This window comes from Phallusia mammillata, chromosome 1 (genome assembly GCF_965637545.1).
Source record: "Phallusia mammillata chromosome 1, kaPhaMamm4.hap1.1, whole genome shotgun sequence".
In the NCBI taxonomy this organism is placed as follows: domain Eukaryota; kingdom Metazoa; phylum Chordata; class Ascidiacea; order Phlebobranchia; family Ascidiidae; genus Phallusia; species Phallusia mammillata.
The window spans coordinates 10952998-10973187 of NC_137252.1; the positions used below are offsets into that span (position 1 = coordinate 10952998).

General features: G+C 37.6%; 2 protein-coding genes across 3 annotated transcripts; one reads left to right on the forward strand and one right to left on the reverse strand.

The window, feature by feature from the left end:
• Positions 1-519: 519 nt before the first annotated feature.
• Positions 520-16766, forward strand: LOC145222583 (coiled-coil domain-containing protein 85C-like). 2 transcript variants are annotated; one of them, XM_080088744.1, is made up of 8 exons: positions 520-1201; positions 1348-1834; positions 5954-6039; positions 6535-6708; positions 13198-13281; positions 13718-13831; positions 14054-14080; positions 14936-15001. In XM_080088744.1, exons 1-7 carry the CDS (start codon positions 962-964, stop codon positions 14075-14077), a joined length of 1209 nt encoding a protein of 402 aa, XP_079944870.1. In that variant the 5' UTR covers positions 520-961; the 3' UTR covers positions 14078-14080; positions 14936-15001. The 2 variants fall into 2 exon arrangements, with proteins under 2 accessions (XP_079944870.1, XP_079944862.1); XM_080088736.1 differs by lacking the exon at positions 14054-14080 and having other exon boundaries at positions 522-1201; positions 14936-16766.
• LOC145222597 (galactose mutarotase-like) lies at positions 16764-19937 on the reverse strand. Its single transcript, XM_080088756.1, has 8 exons — positions 19590-19937; positions 19356-19510; positions 19228-19271; positions 18855-19017; positions 18235-18322; positions 18008-18152; positions 17413-17584; positions 16764-16972 (listed from the first exon to the last, which is right to left on the reverse strand). Exons 1-8 carry the CDS (start codon positions 19840-19842, stop codon positions 16892-16894), a joined length of 1101 nt encoding a protein of 366 aa, XP_079944882.1. The 5' UTR covers positions 19843-19937; the 3' UTR covers positions 16764-16891.
• Between the last annotated feature and the right edge of the window lie 253 nt (positions 19938-20190).

Genomic DNA, 20190 nt, shown 5'->3' on the forward strand with positions numbered 1-20190 from the left:
CATTTTACCTTAAACAATTACACTATATTTTGGGATATTTTGCACTTCGGAAAAGTGCGCCCAGATTCGCTAAATAGGGAATTTTAAGGTTTTGGCGAAATTAGTGTTACCTTGTAACCGGGACAAAACCTGCACAAGTCTTTAATGCAGTAAGTAAAATATAGAATTGTTTACATATAAAGTGTGCTTCTTTCCTTATTCTGCAAACACAGGTATCTTATCGCCTATATATCTATATGGTGGGCTATATATAAAGCGTGCTGTTGACAGTATTTGACATTTCATACTTTTCAAAGAACCCTTTACTAGTTTTTACATTTTACTAGTTTATAGTGTTCTTTGTACGTGTCGTGTCCACGAGTATGGATTCTGATTAAGAAAACACACAACCGCTACTGGGCGTAAAAGCGCTTTGCATTGTTTTTCCATTGTGCGTTTTTTAAATCGCCAGACGTCCCCGACTCCCTGCTGTTCAGTTCAAACAGCTTCGCTTTTTTCGTCGAAGGTTGGAACTTTGGAAGCTTTAGCACTTGGCTCGGTACGTCGTGCGTTCGCGCTGCGAGGTTTTAGATTTTAAACAGTGCAGAGCAGACCGATTAGGTTCAGAAACATTATAACTTCCAGTGCTTAAATACGTCAAGTTTGTGTGACTTTGGACGGAACAATTGCGACGGAAAGTAAAGCTTTAACGACTCAAACCAAACGTATGTTAACAACATTTTGCAGTAATTAGTATTTAGTGTAGGTTGATTCAACAGTGTCTGTTTTGTTCTCCGTCCACACACTAAAATGGTTTGTGGTTGGCAGTGTGTCAAAAGTAAATGAAATCGCCTGTTGTCATGTTTCTTTCAGAGGAAATTAACTGTGTTTGCATGTAGATTTTGTTGTTTGTACTTTATATATACTTGAAGTAGCAAATTTGCTGGTGCACTCTGTCTACAAATTGGGATTTACTTTCACAATGGATTACAACATCCAACCCTCCTCTCCATCTTCAACTTCATCATCAACTGCTTCTTCATCATCATCACCTTCTTATCGTGGGGATGGTTTTCCCATTATAAAATCTCTAAGTGATGAAGAGCTTCGAAGGGAAGGAGTTGATCGTGTAATTCAGAGACTAAGACATGCTGAAAATGAACACAAAAAGTTGTTGATGGAAAGAAGTCGGTCCATGAAAGATGTCAATCGAAAACTCCAGGTTAGAATGGCATTTTGGCAATGCATGTGTATAAATTGTTTACGAATGTAGCAGGTTGAGTATGCATTTCATCTTCTGCAACTAATAAATAACCAAACCAACTGTTCGAAGTTGGTCATTTACTTATTTAATCACAATTTTTAAAGGTTCATCTTCTTGAAGTCCGTGGAGTAAGGGAGGTAAATCAAAAGCTTATGCAAGACAAGGAAATATTGTTAAAGGAGAAAGAGGAACTTGCTGGAATATGCTGTTTCCTCGATGATGACAGAGAAAAGGCCAAAAAAGTAGCGCGAGAATGGCAGATGTTTGGCCGGTATGCCACTGGGGTGCTTCAAAAAGAACTAGCCAACTGTCATACAAAAATTAAGGAACTAGAACAAAGACAAATGAGCTTGATGCACGAGAATCGAAATCTCAAGGAACTCTGCATTATGCTTGATCAGGAGCACGCAGGCAGCAGAAACTCTGTAAACAGCCAGGATGGTTTGCTGGGCCAACCCAATGCACTTTTATCTGTTGCTGGAACAAGGGACTCAGGGGACGGTAGCAGTAATGGATCTACTACAAGCACTTGCAGTCCTGATCACAGACAGAACAGTGGAAATACCAACAAGGAAATTATGTACTCCCCAGGTTAGTTAAATAACTGTTGATGTTAAATTGTTATGTTGTCAACTATGATGAAAATGGTTTGATTGTTGTTGACATACAACATGCCTGTATTCCACTTTTATACATTTAAATTAAACTGGTTTAAACAAAACAATCTGCAAGGTGCCGAAAGCAGTTTTGGCAATACATTCTTTTGAGTGAAGTATGGTTTGGTTATAGCGAGTTATATTTGCTTTTTATGACAGATTTCAGTGAAGTGCGTGGTATGTGGAACATTTCGTTTTGGTTGATGTTCTTGTGTTGACTAGGCAAACTTAAGGATGGTTTAATATGTTTGTCCATGTCACAGAGTAGCGGCCTTTGACATAAATTGAAGCAGTTTTGGTTGTTTAGTGAACTGGAACATGTAGCAGGCATTTTGTTTGATTGAGAGCATGGAAAAATCATATTTGTACATGTGTAAAGTGAATTCCTTAGCATCTACCAACAAATTATAATTTTTGTCACTAAACAGGCCTGATTCCTTAAAAAATTAACATGTTATACTGTTGCATTTTGGTTTCAGTCTGTCAGCCAGAAAATAAACAAAATTTTGTTTTTTCAATAAAGCAGATTAATTTTGCATTTTTGCATAAAAGGTCATGTATATTTTCTAAACATGGATACTAAAGATGATTCACACATAAACCACCTCCACAAAACAGGCTGTGTGTGACTCACCCTGCTTAAAATAGATCTAAGTGTGGTTGATTCGATCAATGATTCTTTTGTTCAAGTTGCCTTTGGTGTGAACTACTATAGGGCATTTAAATCTGTCCGTGGCCAACTTTGGAGTGTTTTGTGGTTAAAATGTGCCTTTGTGGTTTGGGTGCTAGCTTTTTGTTTGTTTTCATAGTTTGTTTCAGTCCCGATGAGTGAAATATTTTTTTAAATGCTGTATGACTATGAACTAAAGTTTTTTCGTGCAGCAACAAAACTGTTCTATGATTTATCTTTCTTTTTTTTAACTGGTTGAACTAACTATACCCATGAAAAATTGTTTTATTTATTTCTGCAGCAGATACATTTTAGAGACATCCACTTTTTCCATGCATTGTTTGGTAGTAGTAGAGTAATAACACTCTACCGTAATTTTATTTGCCCAATACTGATTCTGGCTAAGTTCACAGTGAAACCACTTCAAAGATATGCCACAAGCCCACAAACCACAAATCTGTGTTGAGGCAAAACACTAGCACAGACACTTCAGGTGCACTAGGGTTTGTTAAACTAGTCCCACTTGTGTTTGCAGCAACCTATGGTTTCCTTTAACATGCCCCAATGAGTTTCCAGCAGAAGAAACTCCCTGTTAAGGTTCAGTTTAGCATTCTCTTGTTTCACGTTTTGCATTTGCTGGAGGGTTCTGCTTGGTGCAAATTACAACAAGGGAACCGTTTTCCAAAGGGTCAAACCCATTGTTAAAAATTTGTATGTTAGATATATATTACATCAGTTTTGTGAATTTAAGAGCTAAAATAGATTTGTCAATATAGAGCCGTTCATGTCCTTTGACACTTCAAGTAACTGGTGGTCGTGGCAGTTTATCTCGCCATTTAAACGTCCCGTTTTAGAGTTAATACGTCTTTTCAGTCTGCATTTTGCAGCCGCACGACCACGGTTGCCACTACATCAATAATGCATATGTGTGTTGGGTAACGGTGGGGAGGTGTTAAAGACAGTTGCGCGTTTCCAAATTTGCTTTCTCTATGTGTACTCACCAGTTCGAGACAGATCGCACAATAACCCGATTGGACTTCTTACAAATGCCGAAAAAATCCTCCTGTGCGCGCAGTGCCAGTTTCGATCGAATTGCGTCTTTCTAATGTGAAGTGTAAACAGATGATTGTTGTAATCCCTTGGTTGCGCCTTTGAAACAAAAACGGTTTCTTGTTTGGTCTTGTAACCAACACAGTATCAAAGAATGCTTCTGAAGATTCGGATCTTTAAGTTGTAAAAGAATCACGCACTTTGTTTAGAAAAGCAAATGATAACATTTCCTACATATACATGTTCGATAATAAGCATTTAACTGCATGTTCGTGTTCGTTAAAACCGCGTAATTTTATTAGAATAGTAAATGCGTACTGTTAAATGACCGTTTTAACTTGGCATTCATGTTGTAAAGTTATGTATTACGCCTCTAAACCCTGTTATTACACTAAAACGCAAAAATTTTGATTCCCTAATTGTCATTTTAAATATAACAGCACACGCTTTTACGAACCTTGTATTAGGTTTGCAAAATCCGTCTTTCAAATGCAAGATTAGTATTTTACCTTATTCGGGGAAGTGTATCTATAGCGCTGTGAGTGAAGTCAATACATTTCCGCTCAAACACACAGAACGAGGCTTCAATCGCTTGTCGGCGAACACTCGATAACCGCTGCTCGGGGTTTGTTGTTTTTGGCGGCACTCTGATGTTTTCATTTGAAAGCTCTTTCTCTTGGATCAGCCAGAACGTCTGTGTTCGCGACACCTTTAGGCCCTTATCTAGTGGTCGTTGTGCGTTGGTTGTGTTACTGCGGCTCTTACGAGCATTTTGGCGATCGTTATAGGTCTTTTAACGTCCGGACAATTTTCTTGTGTTAAAGTGTTTCTTGACGGGGCGTCTTGTCTGTGTTTTGTTTGTCCTCGGCTCGAAGGCACCGCAATACACTTTACGCAAAACTCAGTGTTGTTTTTAAATTACTCAGCGTTGTGCCGTTTGTGGGTTTTGTTGCATATGAAAAGTTCACAAGCACGTTTGTTAACTTAACTTGTTGGGAACATTCATTAAGAGTGTATGCGGTTTTTTGACTGTTTAAATTTTGTGCCGAATACATGCATACTATTGTTTGCAACTGTATCATTTAACACAACGGCATGAGACAGTTAAGTGGACTGTGTGCTACGGCGTAGAGGCCATCATTTGAAATACAATATGCATTGCCACATAAATGGCCAAGTTTTAATCAGCACACCAATGCCATAGGCGCAGGACCACAACTATATGGCCTGCCTTCGATCCACCGCCAAATTGCGTTTAACTTCGTGTTCTTGGTCTGTTTGGTTTCGTTTGCGTTCAGTCGAAATTACTTCGCCACACTGATCGATGCGCAGAGCCCGTGTCAAAGCTTTCCGCCTCCTGAAACGGTGTGACGGTGCGTGCAATACGTTATCGACGTTCCGTATATTGTCTGTTGGTGCTCTGTTCTATCGTAAGATTTATGTTTCACTTTCGGTTTTAATCATGTTTTTTTCGGTTTTTAATCATGTCACTTGTCAACCTAGGATTTCCTGGAACTAATTCTCAGGACCAGCTGAATTGTAAAAATTACCTTGTCTTTTTTAAGAGTAGTCCAGTGGTGTCAATTTATCAATTTTCGCCGCCTGTTCTGCTTAAAAGGTTTTGTCGTGCTGCACCTACTATGCTTTTGACTGATTTAACGTTTGTTGAATTGTGTTTGCATTTCACGCCGTTAACCACAGTTATGCTTAAAATTTAACGCAAGTCAAACACAACATTGTCTCAATTCAACAGTTTTGGGTTATGTGGAATGTAAACTGTGAACTGTAAACTTTTGCATGGAAACTTAATAAGAGCCCTGAAAAAGCAATTTTCCGCTGTTTGTTAATGGGCGTGCATGCCTTTATTACTGATATCGTGTTGATCGTTACCCTGGACAACCGATTGATCAAATTTTCCATTACTGGTATCGCAGTTGTAATGGCTTTGTCAGCTAGCGGCTTTGCCACGCATCGATTTTACCCTAATTCGTTTAAGCCCAATGACTTCCTTTATTTTCATCCAACTACCATATTTGCATATTACCGGAAAACATGAATACGGATTTTACTTTTACTAGCACCCGCATTGTCCTAATTGGCTATTTTATGCAGGTCTATTGTTTACTGGTTAAGGTCTTAATAGTGTGTATTTGTAAATGTCTTAAATTCAACGTTTTTTACAATCGAAACATGTTGTTTCCATAAAATATTAGTAGGCCCTATTGCGCTAAGACTAATAATTGTCATTACCAGAAAAATAAACCAATTTCAAGTGCAGCAAAACGTTTTGTACATATGTTTGTAATTTGCTGACGTTAGCATTTTTCGTTTCAGACCCTGCACACGGTGATAGTTACCTTCGGTATTTGGAACATAAAGTGCGCCACCTCGAAGAGGAATCCAAAGGAAGAGTGAAACGCGTAAGTTGGCCATTAAAGCAACACACAGATTCGTTTTCCATTTTTTATAGCTTTACTTAATCCTACCACTTTCGTTTGCCAGCATGGTCATTCGTTTACCGACATAACGTTGTTTAAAACTACCGAACCTGTTGTATAACGTGAATAGCAAATGGTTCATGTATCACCAGTGCAATTAAAAGTGTAGACAATTATATTTTCGGGCAAGGTTAAAGTAAACATACGCAAAAAGCATTTGGGTTTGAAAATATTTCTTTAAAATAGAAGAGATGGAAAAAAGGAACATCTAAGATTTTGGTCTTTTAAACAAAATTTCCAAAAATTGCTTTAACGGATAATCAGTTTATCACCAAATATGTAAAGGACCATTTAAAATGTCTTCATGGACCTCCAGTTAAGAACCAGCGATATACAGTCTATATGCCCTGCCTTTCTGAAACATACAACTGCGCTAGCTACTGTAATATAACTTAACCTAAGAAAACTTAACATCAGATATCAGTTCCTCCTCCTGCGCCATCCGCCACGAACCATCCCCCATCTGCGCAAGGGATCGGCTCCCCTGGGAAGCTGGAGAGGAAATTCTTTTCTTCATCCGTTCTTCCAACCTCCTCCACTGCATCCGCGATGATGACAGGAAACCAGCTATCCGGGAGAGTTCCTTCGTTGGTATGTAGCTCTTAAAACTTTTTTATTACACGTTTATGTCCATAAATTGGCTCTACTCCCGGATAGGAATAGACTTCATGCAGAAGTTCAAATGATTCAAGTTTGAACGTGTTTGGGTTTTAAAGGTGTTTTTTCTTGGTAAAATAGTTGTTTTACCGTCACAAGGATCGCAGATTTGTTGCCAAGAAATCTCTTTAAGCAGTGTTTAGATTTGCCGGATGTAATACCACCTTCAGGCGTAGGCAACGGGTTGTTATATTAACCGGTTAAACGCACCTACATTACAACATTCAAATTCATGGGGTCGTAACTACCTGTGGAAGTATTTGAAAATGCACTTGAAAGGATAAACGGCAAATTACCTACGTGTGATAAACGCTATCTGGCTTTGAGGTCGCCGCGCAGTGACAATAAATTAAATCGATTTTGACAGGCAATTTCAAAGCAACCGACAAGCGCAATCGTCAACTATTGATTTTTATAACACGTCCCGGTTAATTGCACTTGACAGTCAGAGGATCGTTAACTTTGCAGCCTGTCTATTGGGGTTTGCCGTTTTAGACTATAAGCTTGGTGCGCTCTATACTATATTGTCTGTTTACTGGGCCAGAGATGATTTATCGCACTGAAATGTACGTGTTGTAAAAGTATCATCTTCATATGGCAAAGTACACATAAGATAGTTTGCAAGTGAATTTGTTTCTGGCTTGGGCTTCAGGATCATGTTTTGTTACGTGGTTTTATGCATAAATGTTTCATAGCTGCCTCCTTTGTCTTTTGCACCCTGTAAAGTACAGTGCAAATTTAACCAGTTTGTGCCAATTATAAACGGGTTTTCGTACCCTAGTGTTGAAGCAAATTTCCCGAAAAACACAAAACGGCATAAAGCTCGACCTTACGTAAACCCGTTATGTAGCTTTTCGGTCACATATTTTTAAATGCACAATGTGAACTTGTTTAGGGCTTTAGACTCAAGTTAAAACACAGAGGGGGCCTTTCTCGACCAAAAACAGGCCGGCTTTTACACTAACACCCCTTTTAGCACTTGATGCAAAATGTTGCTTTTGGGAAAGGTCGTGAGATTAAGACTTCGTTTTGTTGACCCCTTTGTCGTTTCGGCACGTTTTAGTCAGGGTTTAACGCATTCGAATCGATTTAAATGCACAGCGTAGGCGTGCACTAAATCCCGATGTGAAAGCTTCGACCTGCTGCGTTGAAAATTCGATTACATCACAATCAGACAGTTTTTTTTTCTTGCGTCGCGACGTTTGTTATCGATTCTTTGGTCGTGCCAAGGTCCTGGCCGTTTTTATGTCTAATGTGGTCTCTAATGTATCGACCTTCCGTTTGCTGGAACGTCGCGACCCCATTGCGAGTGCGCTCCAACGCCATTAAAACAGGTTCTATTAAAATCGCATTACGTAACGGGTTGGAATTACCGGAACGAAGTCTCGCAGTGTCAGAGACAGAATGCGGTTTGTAATTGGAAGCCTTAGCACAGCCCGTGACGGGTTAACTATGACAGTAGGGGCGTAAGCGGCTGGTAAATGCAAACACTAATTATCCCTCGCTGTGTTCAAATTCTGCCACATTAACTCCACGATTTGACATTAAATTAAAACACAAACATCACTGTTATAATAATTGCAATAACTTGAGAATTATTTCACACAAGGCTTCTTATTTAAAATCACTGCAAGTGATTAACTCCAATGCTGGTGCGACCGTTTATAGAAATCATACAAATGTATAACATTTAGGGCAAAAATGCAAAAATGATTTCTGAACCTAGAATGAAAGTATATAGTTCGTTAGATCAGTTATATCACCATTTACATACATTTTTAATGGGTATAAAGGTATGTTTTTAAGCTTACAAAGCCGAAAAAAAGGTTTTAAAAAATCGTCGTAGGTAGGCACCTCTTAAGCTGTGTGGGAACGAAAATTCACTTCCCAAGGTGTACTTGTATGAGCCAGATCGCTTAACGCATAAGTGGCAGTGGACGGTTCGTTTCAACGTTGGTCACGCCTAGTAACTTTTGCTCAACCGCTCTGCCCTCATGATGAAAGACAAGCCTTTTTGCACCCTTTATCTCCGTTAATCTGTCTCCAAATTCTGCCAGAGCATTGTGTAAGATGAAAGATTAGTTCCAAAAGCACCAAACTGCAAAAATTATCTTTCTTTTAATTTAAGTTCAAATATTCCGTTACCCAGAAGTCTTTGCCAAACTGGCTTTATTCCCCAAATTAATCCAAAAATCTACATTTCCTTTGAAGTTATACTAATAGGGCGTTTTCCAATTCGCAAACCGCTGAGTTAAGAACGTATTATGCATAGCTGCTTTCAAGTGGTTTATTAGGCTTGATCCGTTTTATCCATTGCGCAATTTGTCGTAGGTGATAAGTCGCTTACTCAATAACAGGTGTGACGTAAAGAAGTGTTTGCGTTATTAACTATTTACACTCACAAAAAAAGCTTCATAACTTATTGGAAGCATTGTTGTGTGTTAAATCGTCACAATATCGGTGAAAACTGTTAAGTATTCTCTACAAGCTGCAAAGAATGCTTTAGGTTCTGCAGAGTGAAACCAGGTCACGAAAGTTTGTTTGATGGGTCCAATATTAAGAAATATAGAGTGTATGTTTTAAAGGCTTGTACACTTAAGAGCAGATTGGTAAAGCGAAATTCGGCAGTGTACATGTTCTCATGTCTTAAATTCCTCCGTACTTGTAAACAGAGGTCAATATGTGAATGATTTTTGTGTTGTGTTGTACTGATAACGCAACTCTGGGTATGGAGCTGCTAAATACAATTACTATTTCCAGACATAATCTCTTCAATATAACCTATAACTCCAATTAGTAACCTTTCCTTGTCATGGTTTACCGGGGTATCGCCCTGTAGTGCTTAATGTGACAAATCCTATTACCCGTGTGTTGTCGAAATTAGCTGGTCACGTGCCTTATCACGTGACCTCGTGCGTTTTCCGGGTCGGATTGATTAACCCCAATCTCATATCCGACCTAATTTTATGAACGCGCATTCGTTTGTTAGTAGCTGGTCGTAGCTGGAGTTTTATAACCCACTGATCGATATGTAAGAAGGCCTTGGGCTTTAATGGGATTTGCTTTGTTGTAGTATTAGGTTAGTCATTTGGGTAATTTGATTCGATAAGGCGGCGACATTTAACATTGAACTCACTTTCTTTCTACGTGGTTTTACTCGATTTAAAACAGTTCACTATTTGTTTGTTTTGTCGCTTTAAATATATATCAATCATTCTCACAAGAGTTATTTAGGTCATAAAATTATGTGTAATGGCAAAACGTATGACGCAATTGCAACTGTATTACGTAGTAGTCACTGTTCTTTCTGGGGATCTGTACATTTTGGGTATTGATTTTACAAAAAAAAACGTGGTTGTTGCGAGCCTTCCATCCGCCTTATTTCCTACTACAACAGCATGTTTACAGTGTCAACCCTCAAAACCGGGCCCCATAACAGTACGTGACACTGTGTTCGTTTCGTTATGAGTGGCCACTAGCACCTCTACCAGCAGCAGCAACAACAGGCGGCTTGCGTTTCACCCGATCTTGTTTTACAAAAACAGCCACCCCGGTTCGTCACGCTAAAACGGGCACGTTAATCTTACTCAGATGAACTTGGTTCTATCTGTGTGCAATCGATCCCACCCGTCACCCCGTTCCTGCACGCTTGCACGCTCAGCAAACAGAATGCTTAGCTAAGAGACCACCGAATGTCAGAGTGAAGCGCTGGCCTACTCCATTACCGTTCGACACTCTAGTCTTAAAATCCCACCTCATTTGGCACTGACCTTCCGTTAATGGAAAACGTCTTTCATCCGGGCTGGGTCGTTGTTTTTGCGCACATTACCGTGAATGATTTGTTGTGAGTGATTTCGGACGTTGTAGTAAATCGTGAAATGGTAGCAGCCGAGTGCTTTGTTTGCTTCATCAAGGACATTTTCATTTGTTTTAAGCTCATTGTGGTCATTGTGGAGTATTTCGGGATGTTACGTTTGATTATATACCAACAAAATCCAATACACAGAATAAATGAGTTAATTGTTGGTTTTCAAACGAGCATTTGCGACGAATATCTAAGTTCTTCCTCTTGACAGTCAGTCGAATGAGCCAAATTTCAGTCAATGTACATGTATACATTTGAATATTGGAAATCACGCGTTCAACCCATCAAAAGGAAAGAGAACTTTATAACCTGGCTTAATGTCAACCTGTTTCGTTGTTCAGACATGGGGTAGCCCGCTAGATTAAAATGCGTTTGCTATTGATTTCCTTGTTTTGGCTGGTTGCCTCTACAACAATAACAATAGCAGCATGCTACGTTTGCAATACAACATCCCCATATTCGGATGGTGTTTGTGGCCGACCTGTTCTCCCCTGCTTTATGTGACTGTAAATTTACCTTGCTCGTTCGTCAGCTTTACTGCCTTACCCGTCGGTTTAGAACACAATCGTAATTAAGTGATAAATATTTGCCTTCAACGTCTACGGTGAAATTAAATGCCGATGCACACTGGCAAGAACATTTACTATTCAATATTGTTTTTGAAACCTTGGAGTGTAAGGTTTAATGGCGTTTTGCCTATGAGACGTTTTTAATCACCTAGCTGTGTAATGGACCGTACGGACATTGAGATCCACCGATCTTCGTATGTTTTAAATATTATTATTATTCCCAATATCCCAGTACTTAAAAGCAAAAGTTTGTTTGTATGTGCCCAGTTGCCTAACCCCTAGTCTGTGTTCAGTCAATGTGTAATTTGCGCTAAGCTTGTTCGCGGGGGAGACCAGGGTCACTGTAAGGGCATGATATTTGATTTCTAACGGACGTTGTACTGAAGTCACCCAGCGACTGGAGCCACCTAATAGCTGGCACAGGAAACTCGAGATTAAAAGGTTAAACTGAGTGCAAATGACTGAAAACAATTTGAGCTGAAACAATTTACAAAAAGCGCGAATATAATTCAACAGTAATGGTCTGTTTACCAGTGAATATTTCTAATCCGTAAGCTTTATAAAAATTCAGTCAAAAAGTAACCACTCTCAATATACAGCGGACTTTTGGTCATAAAATCGGCTTTGTACGGTAAAACGTTTGTATATGCTAGTCTCCATAGTGTATTCTCCAGTACCATGTTGGTTAGGCGCAGCAGCTTTGTCAAGTGGGACACAGTACTTATTGATGGTTGAATGGCGACAAGCGATTGCTATTGTTTCCGGCTTACTGTCGCCAATAGTTGACTTAATCGCTTCCCCCAGCCACAATACACGTTGTTTGATTTGTCTCCAGTCGCCTGCTTTGAACAAAAACAGTTGTCAGAAATTTTTATCACAGTCTGGGGGTTACCTTCATTTGAAATTCCACCACTTATTAGGGCTAAGAAGTGGTAAAACTAGATAGATTCAAAATGAACTTTCAAAATGTGTGTTTGTGAATGTTGTGTCACTATTGTTAAGTTGTTTGTTGCCTCGAAAACTTTATTTCTTCAAATGCCAACCGACATTCAAGCGTGTAACGTTGGTGATCCTAGCCTTTAGTTCATACCACCGCCCTTTTAGTTTTCCAATGTTTGCACAGTCTGTGTATTTTACAACCGTTTGCGGCTTCGTGGCCTTATGTAACTCATGTCGACTTCATATTTTGCTCTGAAACGTTTTGGCTTAAATACGAAACTATGCGCTAAGGCAGGATTTAATGCACAACGTGATTTGATTTAAAATGTTTGAAAACTAGCGCTCACGGTCTAACGCACACAACTTTTTGACATTGGTTCTGCTTAGCGCTCCCCACAAATAGCTTCGCAATACCAACAGTACAAATCATATCATTTTCAAGTGCACACAAAATGCCAGTCCTACGAAATTGTGTTTCTTTTCCCGTTAAGCAGGCCCAACCTCGTGTTTTGTCGATTCTTTCCAGGTGTTAAGGAAATTCCATGGCGACAATTTGCTTAGAGTCGTGTTACAAATTGCTCGCGCGTAAACGTAATTTTATCCTTCAACTGCTTCACCATTTCATGTCACTACAGAAGCTTACAATAGTAGCTGGGTTCGCTAATGGGCGTCATTCTATTCACTACGGGTTTGAGTATTGCGTTACCACATCAGTATCGCACTACTGTTTGTGTAACGGTCAATTGTCACGTAAGAGGTTAATTTGACGTAACAAGCATTGCGATAAGGGTTAGTAATTTTAACGCATTGTATTCAATATACATGTAAACGTTTAAAACGGTGGCGCAATGTCAAATTTAATATTGCAACAACAAAAAATAACCTGAATGTGGAAAATAACGGCCCAAATAGTCGTAAAAAGTCACATGCTTTTATATTCAAACACTTCGGCAAATGCTCATGCCATCATCAGTGATACCATTAAACTTATGAACAGATCCGTGTTTAATGTTGTAAAAAATAACCTTTTGACATATTTTTCTTGTACAGAATCATCTCTCTGGGAGTGACAGTAATATGTCTTCAAACTCAATGTCCCCTCAAAAACCTGAAGCAATAGTTTACGCAATGAAGGTAAGAATTTCTGTCAAGTAAAGACACTGAACTCATGACCTTGCACGTTTCGAACTTATCTTGTAATGTTTTAAGTGCATCCATTGTTTGCACAAGATAATCCTGAATGATGCTGTTTACCAAAATTGTTCTGCTGTTGAGGCATTTATTTGGTTGCCTTTCAAATGACAACAGCTTAGCAGACCATGAACTTGATGATATTGCCAATTTTAACATGTATAATAAATGACTTCCATGCAAGACAGTGCTTCACTTTTTTTCCACATTTGTACCAACGTTTTGTAAATTTATGCAAATATTTTGTAATAATGATAAATTTTTTTAACAAAGTGTGGTTTTAAAAAGTCTTTTGATGACATGTGTACTTTTACTGTGTTACTAGGACTGTTTTTGTGGATGTATTTTGCGTTACTAATGATATTTGAATTTTCTGAAGGTTTTGGAACTTCATGATCAGTTAGATCAGGAAATGGGTAAAGGAGATTTTCCTCCAACAGACACAACAGTCCTTGATGACAAGGAAAAGGCGATGGTCCGAGAAATGTGTAATGTAAGTGTTGCAACATGTACTCTTGATAATGTAGCATAGATTTTTAACACCCTTTTCTTTAAAAAAAAAAATTTTGAAATGCTGTATATAAAGTTATGAATGAATAAAAACAGATTTGGCAAAATTACAAATGTCACCTACATTGCTAAAGAAAGGCATTTGGTTGGTGGACCAAATTTTTGCTTTAACTTACCCTAATATTTTGTGCATTTGCTTGCTTAGCAACCTGGGGACTCGTTCGTGTGACAAGTGAGTATTTGTTGTTGTCTGAAGCATCACAACACATGCAGACCTGTTTGTAAACTTTCGTTAAACAGTAGAAAAGATTACCAACAGGAAAGTGAAAGAAAGGTTTCAGTAAGTAGCTGTGAGGTTGGTTTTTCAGTAGTTGAGATATTATCGGAAAATGTCTGTTTGTGTTTTGACAGGTGCCAGGCAGCTGATTATCATAAAGGTGACCATTAATATTTTAAACATGTACAGACAAATCGGGTTAATCATATATCCAAATTTGTCAAGCTTTTGTATGCAATTAAACAGATTATGTGATTACCTGGATTTGTCTGTATTCATAAACCAGATTTTAATTTATTAGTTTACTTCTTGAAAGTGTGTGTTGCTCCCAGTTGGGAAAATGCAGATTCAAATTCTAGGAAAATAGAGTAGATTACGTAGTTGTGTTTTGCTACGTTGTACTTGCCAGAAAGTTGCTTTGTCACAACTTGCATGTATGTGTACCACAGCTTTGGCATGACACAGCACATTATCACTTTTGTATTGGTTTAGAAAGATGCAAGCTTAGAAGAGATTGTTAAAAGTATCATTGTTACTGTGTTGTGTTGAAGTTGTTGCCTTTTATTCACTGTTCTTGCATATGTGTTTAAACAAGCCATTGTCCAAAATGTCTGTTCCAACACTGTATAAGTGAAGTCAATTAACATACAAATTATACTGTTTTCTACCATCACTGAAATATTCAATAGAAGTAAAGGACCAATATTTTTCAGTATAAATATCTTGAAATATTGTGGTTTGCTATGTTACTTTAACACCATGAAATGTTTGCAGTTGTTGATTTTGCTTCATAAATTCTTTTTTCCATAGGTTGTGTGGAGAAAGCTGGGGGACAAAGGCAAAGTAAAGATGGCCAATGGAAAAAGCACAGTAACCAGGACTGCCAGTGTGAGCAATCTGTGAACTGAAGTGAGAATGTGGAATTAATTGGATCAAGTTTCAAAGCAGTCCCAGATGTTTTAGTGGAAAGGAGCAGGGTCACAGCATGGAACATAGGAATTCTGAAAGAGATCATCATAGTAAAAAAGCTTGTTGTGTTTTCAGTTTTTCTTGGACTTTTTTGTTGCATATCGTCCATTTTCTATGCAATTTCATTTCTCATCCCGATAAAATGTCAACCTTTTTTGCTTTATAATATGTGCAAAGTGTTGTTGGCTGCTGCGGTTAAAAGCAAACATGTGCTCAATAGTCATTGAGGCAAAGATGTGAAGAAAATGGCACAGCATATTTGTCAATGTTAACACCTGAAACTTACGTTGCCCACAAATAAAGACAGCTTTGGTTGTCAAAACAATGGTTTTCATAGTTACCAAAATCCCACAATTTGTACGAAACAATACATTCTGAGCATATTCAATGCACAGCTGAAAATGTAATCCAAATTCTTCAAAATTATATTGATTTCAGCTTTGAGTGCGGTACAAGTGTTGTTGACAATTTTATTATCAAACATGGCTGAGTTTAATTGTGCAGCGACATTTAAAATCTGGCCCTTTATGTTGAGTGTTGTCAAGTGTCCTTCAACACAGCTGGGGAAGAGATTTTAGTTCAAAAAGTCATTGCGACACACACATGACATACAAAACCACTTCACATTCAACATTTCCACTCAATTCATGCCATTTTTAATATCCAAATAGGCCACATCGCTTAAACAACAACATTAGTATTTTTTATTTTTGCACAAAATTGGTGCTGTGAGCAACTTTTACTGACGTTTGCTCACTGGTTGTTCAACTTGCAATATTACAGTTTGAAGATGACACTTGGGAATTGAGAGTCCTTTAAATGTGTATTGGCATCATTGACTTTTTGACCAAAGCATCTTAAATTGCTGACTACATGTTTGAAGAGGCAATGCTTTAAAGCACTTTCAGTTCCATTTTTGTAACAGAGCATACCTATTGGAAAACGAACTGTTCTTTTTTGCTATTTTGTTTTCTTCCAGTATTTTGGAGAAATTATTTTTGTATCATTTAGTTTCTTCCATATTTTTTCACTTTATGCTTGAAAGGTTGCTGGTGTATTTTGAATAGCAAACTTTCCAAAAGTTGTACGTTAAAAAGCACACAAAAGTGATACCATTGATTTTCCTGTTTTGATAGATCACTAACATCTCAGAGTTGAGTTGACTTGGCAGTATTATTAAAAAATATTAAATCAAGGGAATGGCGCAGTTATGTGACCTAAAAGATTGGCACTTGGTTTTACTCAATAATACTCAAAAGGAATATGCTTGACCATTTTTGATTGCCAGTAAGTTTTCGAGTTTAGATGCACATGTATGCTTTGACAACAATGTAAAACTCTTCCTGGCATTAAAATACCCATATCAATGGCGCTAAAAATGAATAGGTAAAAAGTTAAAACAACTGTGTTTTACAACGCAAGCAAATCAACTTTATTCCTATTGTTTCTGCTTATCTATGTGGTGTGCACATCTTAAGTCTATTGTTCCTATGAACATTGTGAGATTTTGTTTGTTTCTTCACATACACACCTATTGCTGCTATAATTAGCATCTGTCAGCATTGGTGATGGCAAAAATGTCATCTACCAAACCCTCCATTATACTGCCCCATTTTTGTGATGTACCAGTATTACAGTTTTAGTGTGTGCACCATTAAACGACAACAACTTGCATTGATTAAATTTATTGCCAGGGTAAAAAGTAGTGTTGAGGTCATGATAAAAATGTTATTGGACTCAAAGTAAGTCTAGTAACAATAAAATTACTGCACTTCTTGATCAGGAGGTATAATGATCTCAACATGTTCCGAATGTGAACCAAGCAGTATGTTTGTAAACCTCTCCAGGTTTAAGAATGCCGTTTGGAAATATTGCAGGCTGCAAAAAAACAAGGGGGATGTTTACTTTTGTAATGCACTTTCTGTCAAAGTTCTTTTGAGAATATTTGTATTTAAAATATCCATGAACAATATAATGCTCAGTAGCTTTGACTACGTTATAACCTATTTTTTATTAACACTTCAATTTTGTGATCAACGCCAGCTGAAAATGGTAACACAAAACATTTCAATTAAAGCGTTTTCCCTACAATGCCAAGTTTTACTTTGAACCGTTCAATTAAAGCGTTTTCGCTACAATACCAAGCATGTTGCAATTCTAACTTTACATTTCACATCTGTTTACAATTCATGCATGTCGAGGGATAAGGCTATACCTGCATCTCTGCCTTTCCCAATTTTGCCACAGATTACACATAGTATAGAAAATATAGATTATATACCAAAATAAGTATATAATCTATATTTTATTCCACTTACATAGTTAACAGCATCGGACCAATTCTGAGTTTCCAGACACAATGCAGTATGCCTAGTGTATGAAACACCACCTTTGCCCTGTTGGCCCTTCAAAAAGTTTCCAGTGTACAGTTGAATTCCTGGTTCGGTGGTTTCTACTGTCATCATTCTGCCACTTGTTGTATGCTTCAACCTGTTGGCAAAAAACAAGACTTTTCTCACTAGTGGCTTGTTATATTGATCATGAAACTGCATTGCCTAAAATGACATGAGGCCTATACATACATCGGTTGCTGACACGGATGTAAAAGTAGTTTAATCACAACACATGTCAAATGTCCATAATGAGTTGGTAACAATGGTTACTTTATGGTACTTTGGCTAGCGAGTAGCATGAAAATCCATCACCAATCTATATACTTCACTATAATAGATTCATCATGCCTTTTTTTAAAATGATGGGCGTTACTTGACCATCAGTTGGCTTCTTTTTGGTTACAATGACAGCAAATGTTTTGACAATCAGCGGGGTTTTCTTAATGATAGCAAAACTGTTCTTCATTTAATTACCAAATATGCAACCAACAAACTTAGTTTTGTAAAAAAATATACTCACACAGCTGCTTCATGTCTGTTTTTATTCTGCACTAAGCAAAATGTGTGATCAATTCCACCACCAGGACAGGTTGACAACAACTCCTCAGTTAAGAATGTAGGTTTCCTGAGGTCAAATGGGCTGTTTTCCACTGACTTGATTTCACCTGAAAAGTTACAAAAACACAACTATTATTGCATGGTTTCTGCTATGTCGATTTGTTGTGTGAATTTACTTGTAGCATTAACCTGTAACAAGGCAAGCATCATCAGCAGGAAGGTATCTATCTGCACACATCTTAATTTCATGTTTTGATAGATCCTTTTCCCATGATTTCTGTAAAATACAAACATGTAAAAAAGTGCAACACATCTTTAGATTTTTAATCCCCTTTTTTAATTTTTAATCCCTGCCACTGAGGAGTATATTGTTCACATTATGTGAAATAAACTAGAAAGTGGCTTTTCCATATATTTGCAGTTTATACATACCATATCGTATTTATTATATATTCATCATACTACAATCTCTAAAACTACACAGCATTGTATCACATAACACCACATTGTATCATGTAACAAACCCCTTGCATTTAATAGCAAAGGGCACAATATCATTTTGACACATATGAAGGTCTGTAAAGGCAATTACTGGGTCGATAGGGATAGAATTTTAAATAACACTGAAGCACATTAGTGGTGGTGCTGCCAAATAACAGAAAAAAAGGCCTGAAAACAACATAAATCAATAAAGGAGACACATAACTATGCTAACATGGTACAAAAGTTTTGCTACAATTAGGATTAAGTAAGGTATATATATATGCTATATTTGATGATAAAATATAAAAATGATAAAAGCAACTTACATGGCCACTTAAGTTAAAGAATGAGTGGTGAGTGAGATTAATTGGAGTGGACTTCGTAGATGTGGCGGCGTAGCTTATCTTTAGTTCACTGTTTTCCACTGTGTAAGTCACACTTGCATTAACTTCCCCAGGAAAGCCTTGATCACCATCTGGGCTTGTTAATCTTTGCAAACATATTTAGCGATTGTGGTGCATGGAATACTGATTGTAAAGAATTAAATTTTATGGTCTTATTTGGCAGTGAAATCACTCATTTAAAGTGACTACAATCACCAGAATTTTTGGCCTTTATAAATTTAGTGAGTGTAAGATGATAAGTGCAAGATGCTTAATTAGTAGTTGTTAAAGCAGCACATAACTAAATAAATCACACCTAAATATCACTGAGTTGGCTCCAATCTCTCCACTCCAATATTTCTAAAAAATAAGTTGTTTACGATAAAAAATTGTTGCATTTAGGCCCATCATTGTATTTCCATCCAGTTGCAATTATATCGTTACCGTGTCAAAACCTTTGAATCCACCATGAAGGTTGTTTGGTCCATTATTAGTATCAAGCACATACTCCTTCCCATCTACAGTGAACTTTCCTTTGCCAATTCGATTTCCAACTCTTCCCACAATACTTCCAAAAAACGTCCTCTCATTGAAGTACTCTGTAATAAGAGTCCATAAGAGCATTAAATTTGCAGAAGTTTCGTTATTTTAGGCAAGTATGCATAAATCATTTCTTACCCTTAAGAGTATCGAATCCTGTGACAATGTCATCTTGTTGACCATCACGATCTGGAACTTTTAAATACGCCATTGCAGCACCATAATTTATTAATCCCACCTCTATTTGGTTGGACTTGATTGTGTAAAGATCATACGCAAGTCCGTCCACTTTACCAAACTCCTTCTTCGTAACCACAGACATTTTATAGTATCTTAAGAGTAAAAGAGATGCACTTTTATAGGTGGGCGGATACAAAACGTTGGATTGCATGCGTCAAGTCGCAACGAGGTTTGCAGAATTAGTATGGGTAAAGTATTTATTAGTTACTTATTAATTATGCCCAACGTTTTGAGGCATAATTGCTCTTGAATATTTAATACTCATGCAGGGATTGAAATAAAATTAAACACACTTCACTGAAAAGATTCATTGCAAATAAAACAGTAAACAGGGGATTTCCCATTCCATACACAAATAAAATAAAATACAACTGCGTCGGTTGGTATATATTATTACAATTTGTTAGTTTATCGGTATATCTGAAACAATAATAGGTTTATTTTAGAAACACTGTACAAGATTGTCGCATTAACTATGCGATAAACCTTTTTCTGTTTG

Excerpts from the sequence above, each read along its gene's own strand:
- LOC145222597 (XM_080088756.1), bottom strand. The coding sequence starts at position 19,842 with ATGCAATCCAACGTTTTGTATCCGCCCACCTATAAAAGTGCATCTCTT. Across the intron at positions 19,511-19,589 it reads AGGATTCGATACTCTTAAGG|AGTACTTCAATGAGAGGACG; the intron begins GTAAGAAATGAT and ends CTCTTATTACAG. Across the intron at positions 18,323-18,854 it reads TCTTTAACTTAAGTGGCCAT|AAATCATGGGAAAAGGATCT; the intron begins GTAAGTTGCTTT and ends TGTATTTTACAG.
- LOC145222583 (XM_080088736.1), top strand. The coding sequence starts at position 962 with ATGGATTACAACATCCAACCCTCCTCTCCATCTTCAACTTCATCATCA. Across the intron at positions 1,202-1,347 it reads ATGTCAATCGAAAACTCCAG|GTTCATCTTCTTGAAGTCCG; the intron begins GTTAGAATGGCA and ends CAATTTTTAAAG. Across the intron at positions 1,835-5,953 it reads GGAAATTATGTACTCCCCAG|ACCCTGCACACGGTGATAGT; the intron begins GTTAGTTAAATA and ends TTTTCGTTTCAG.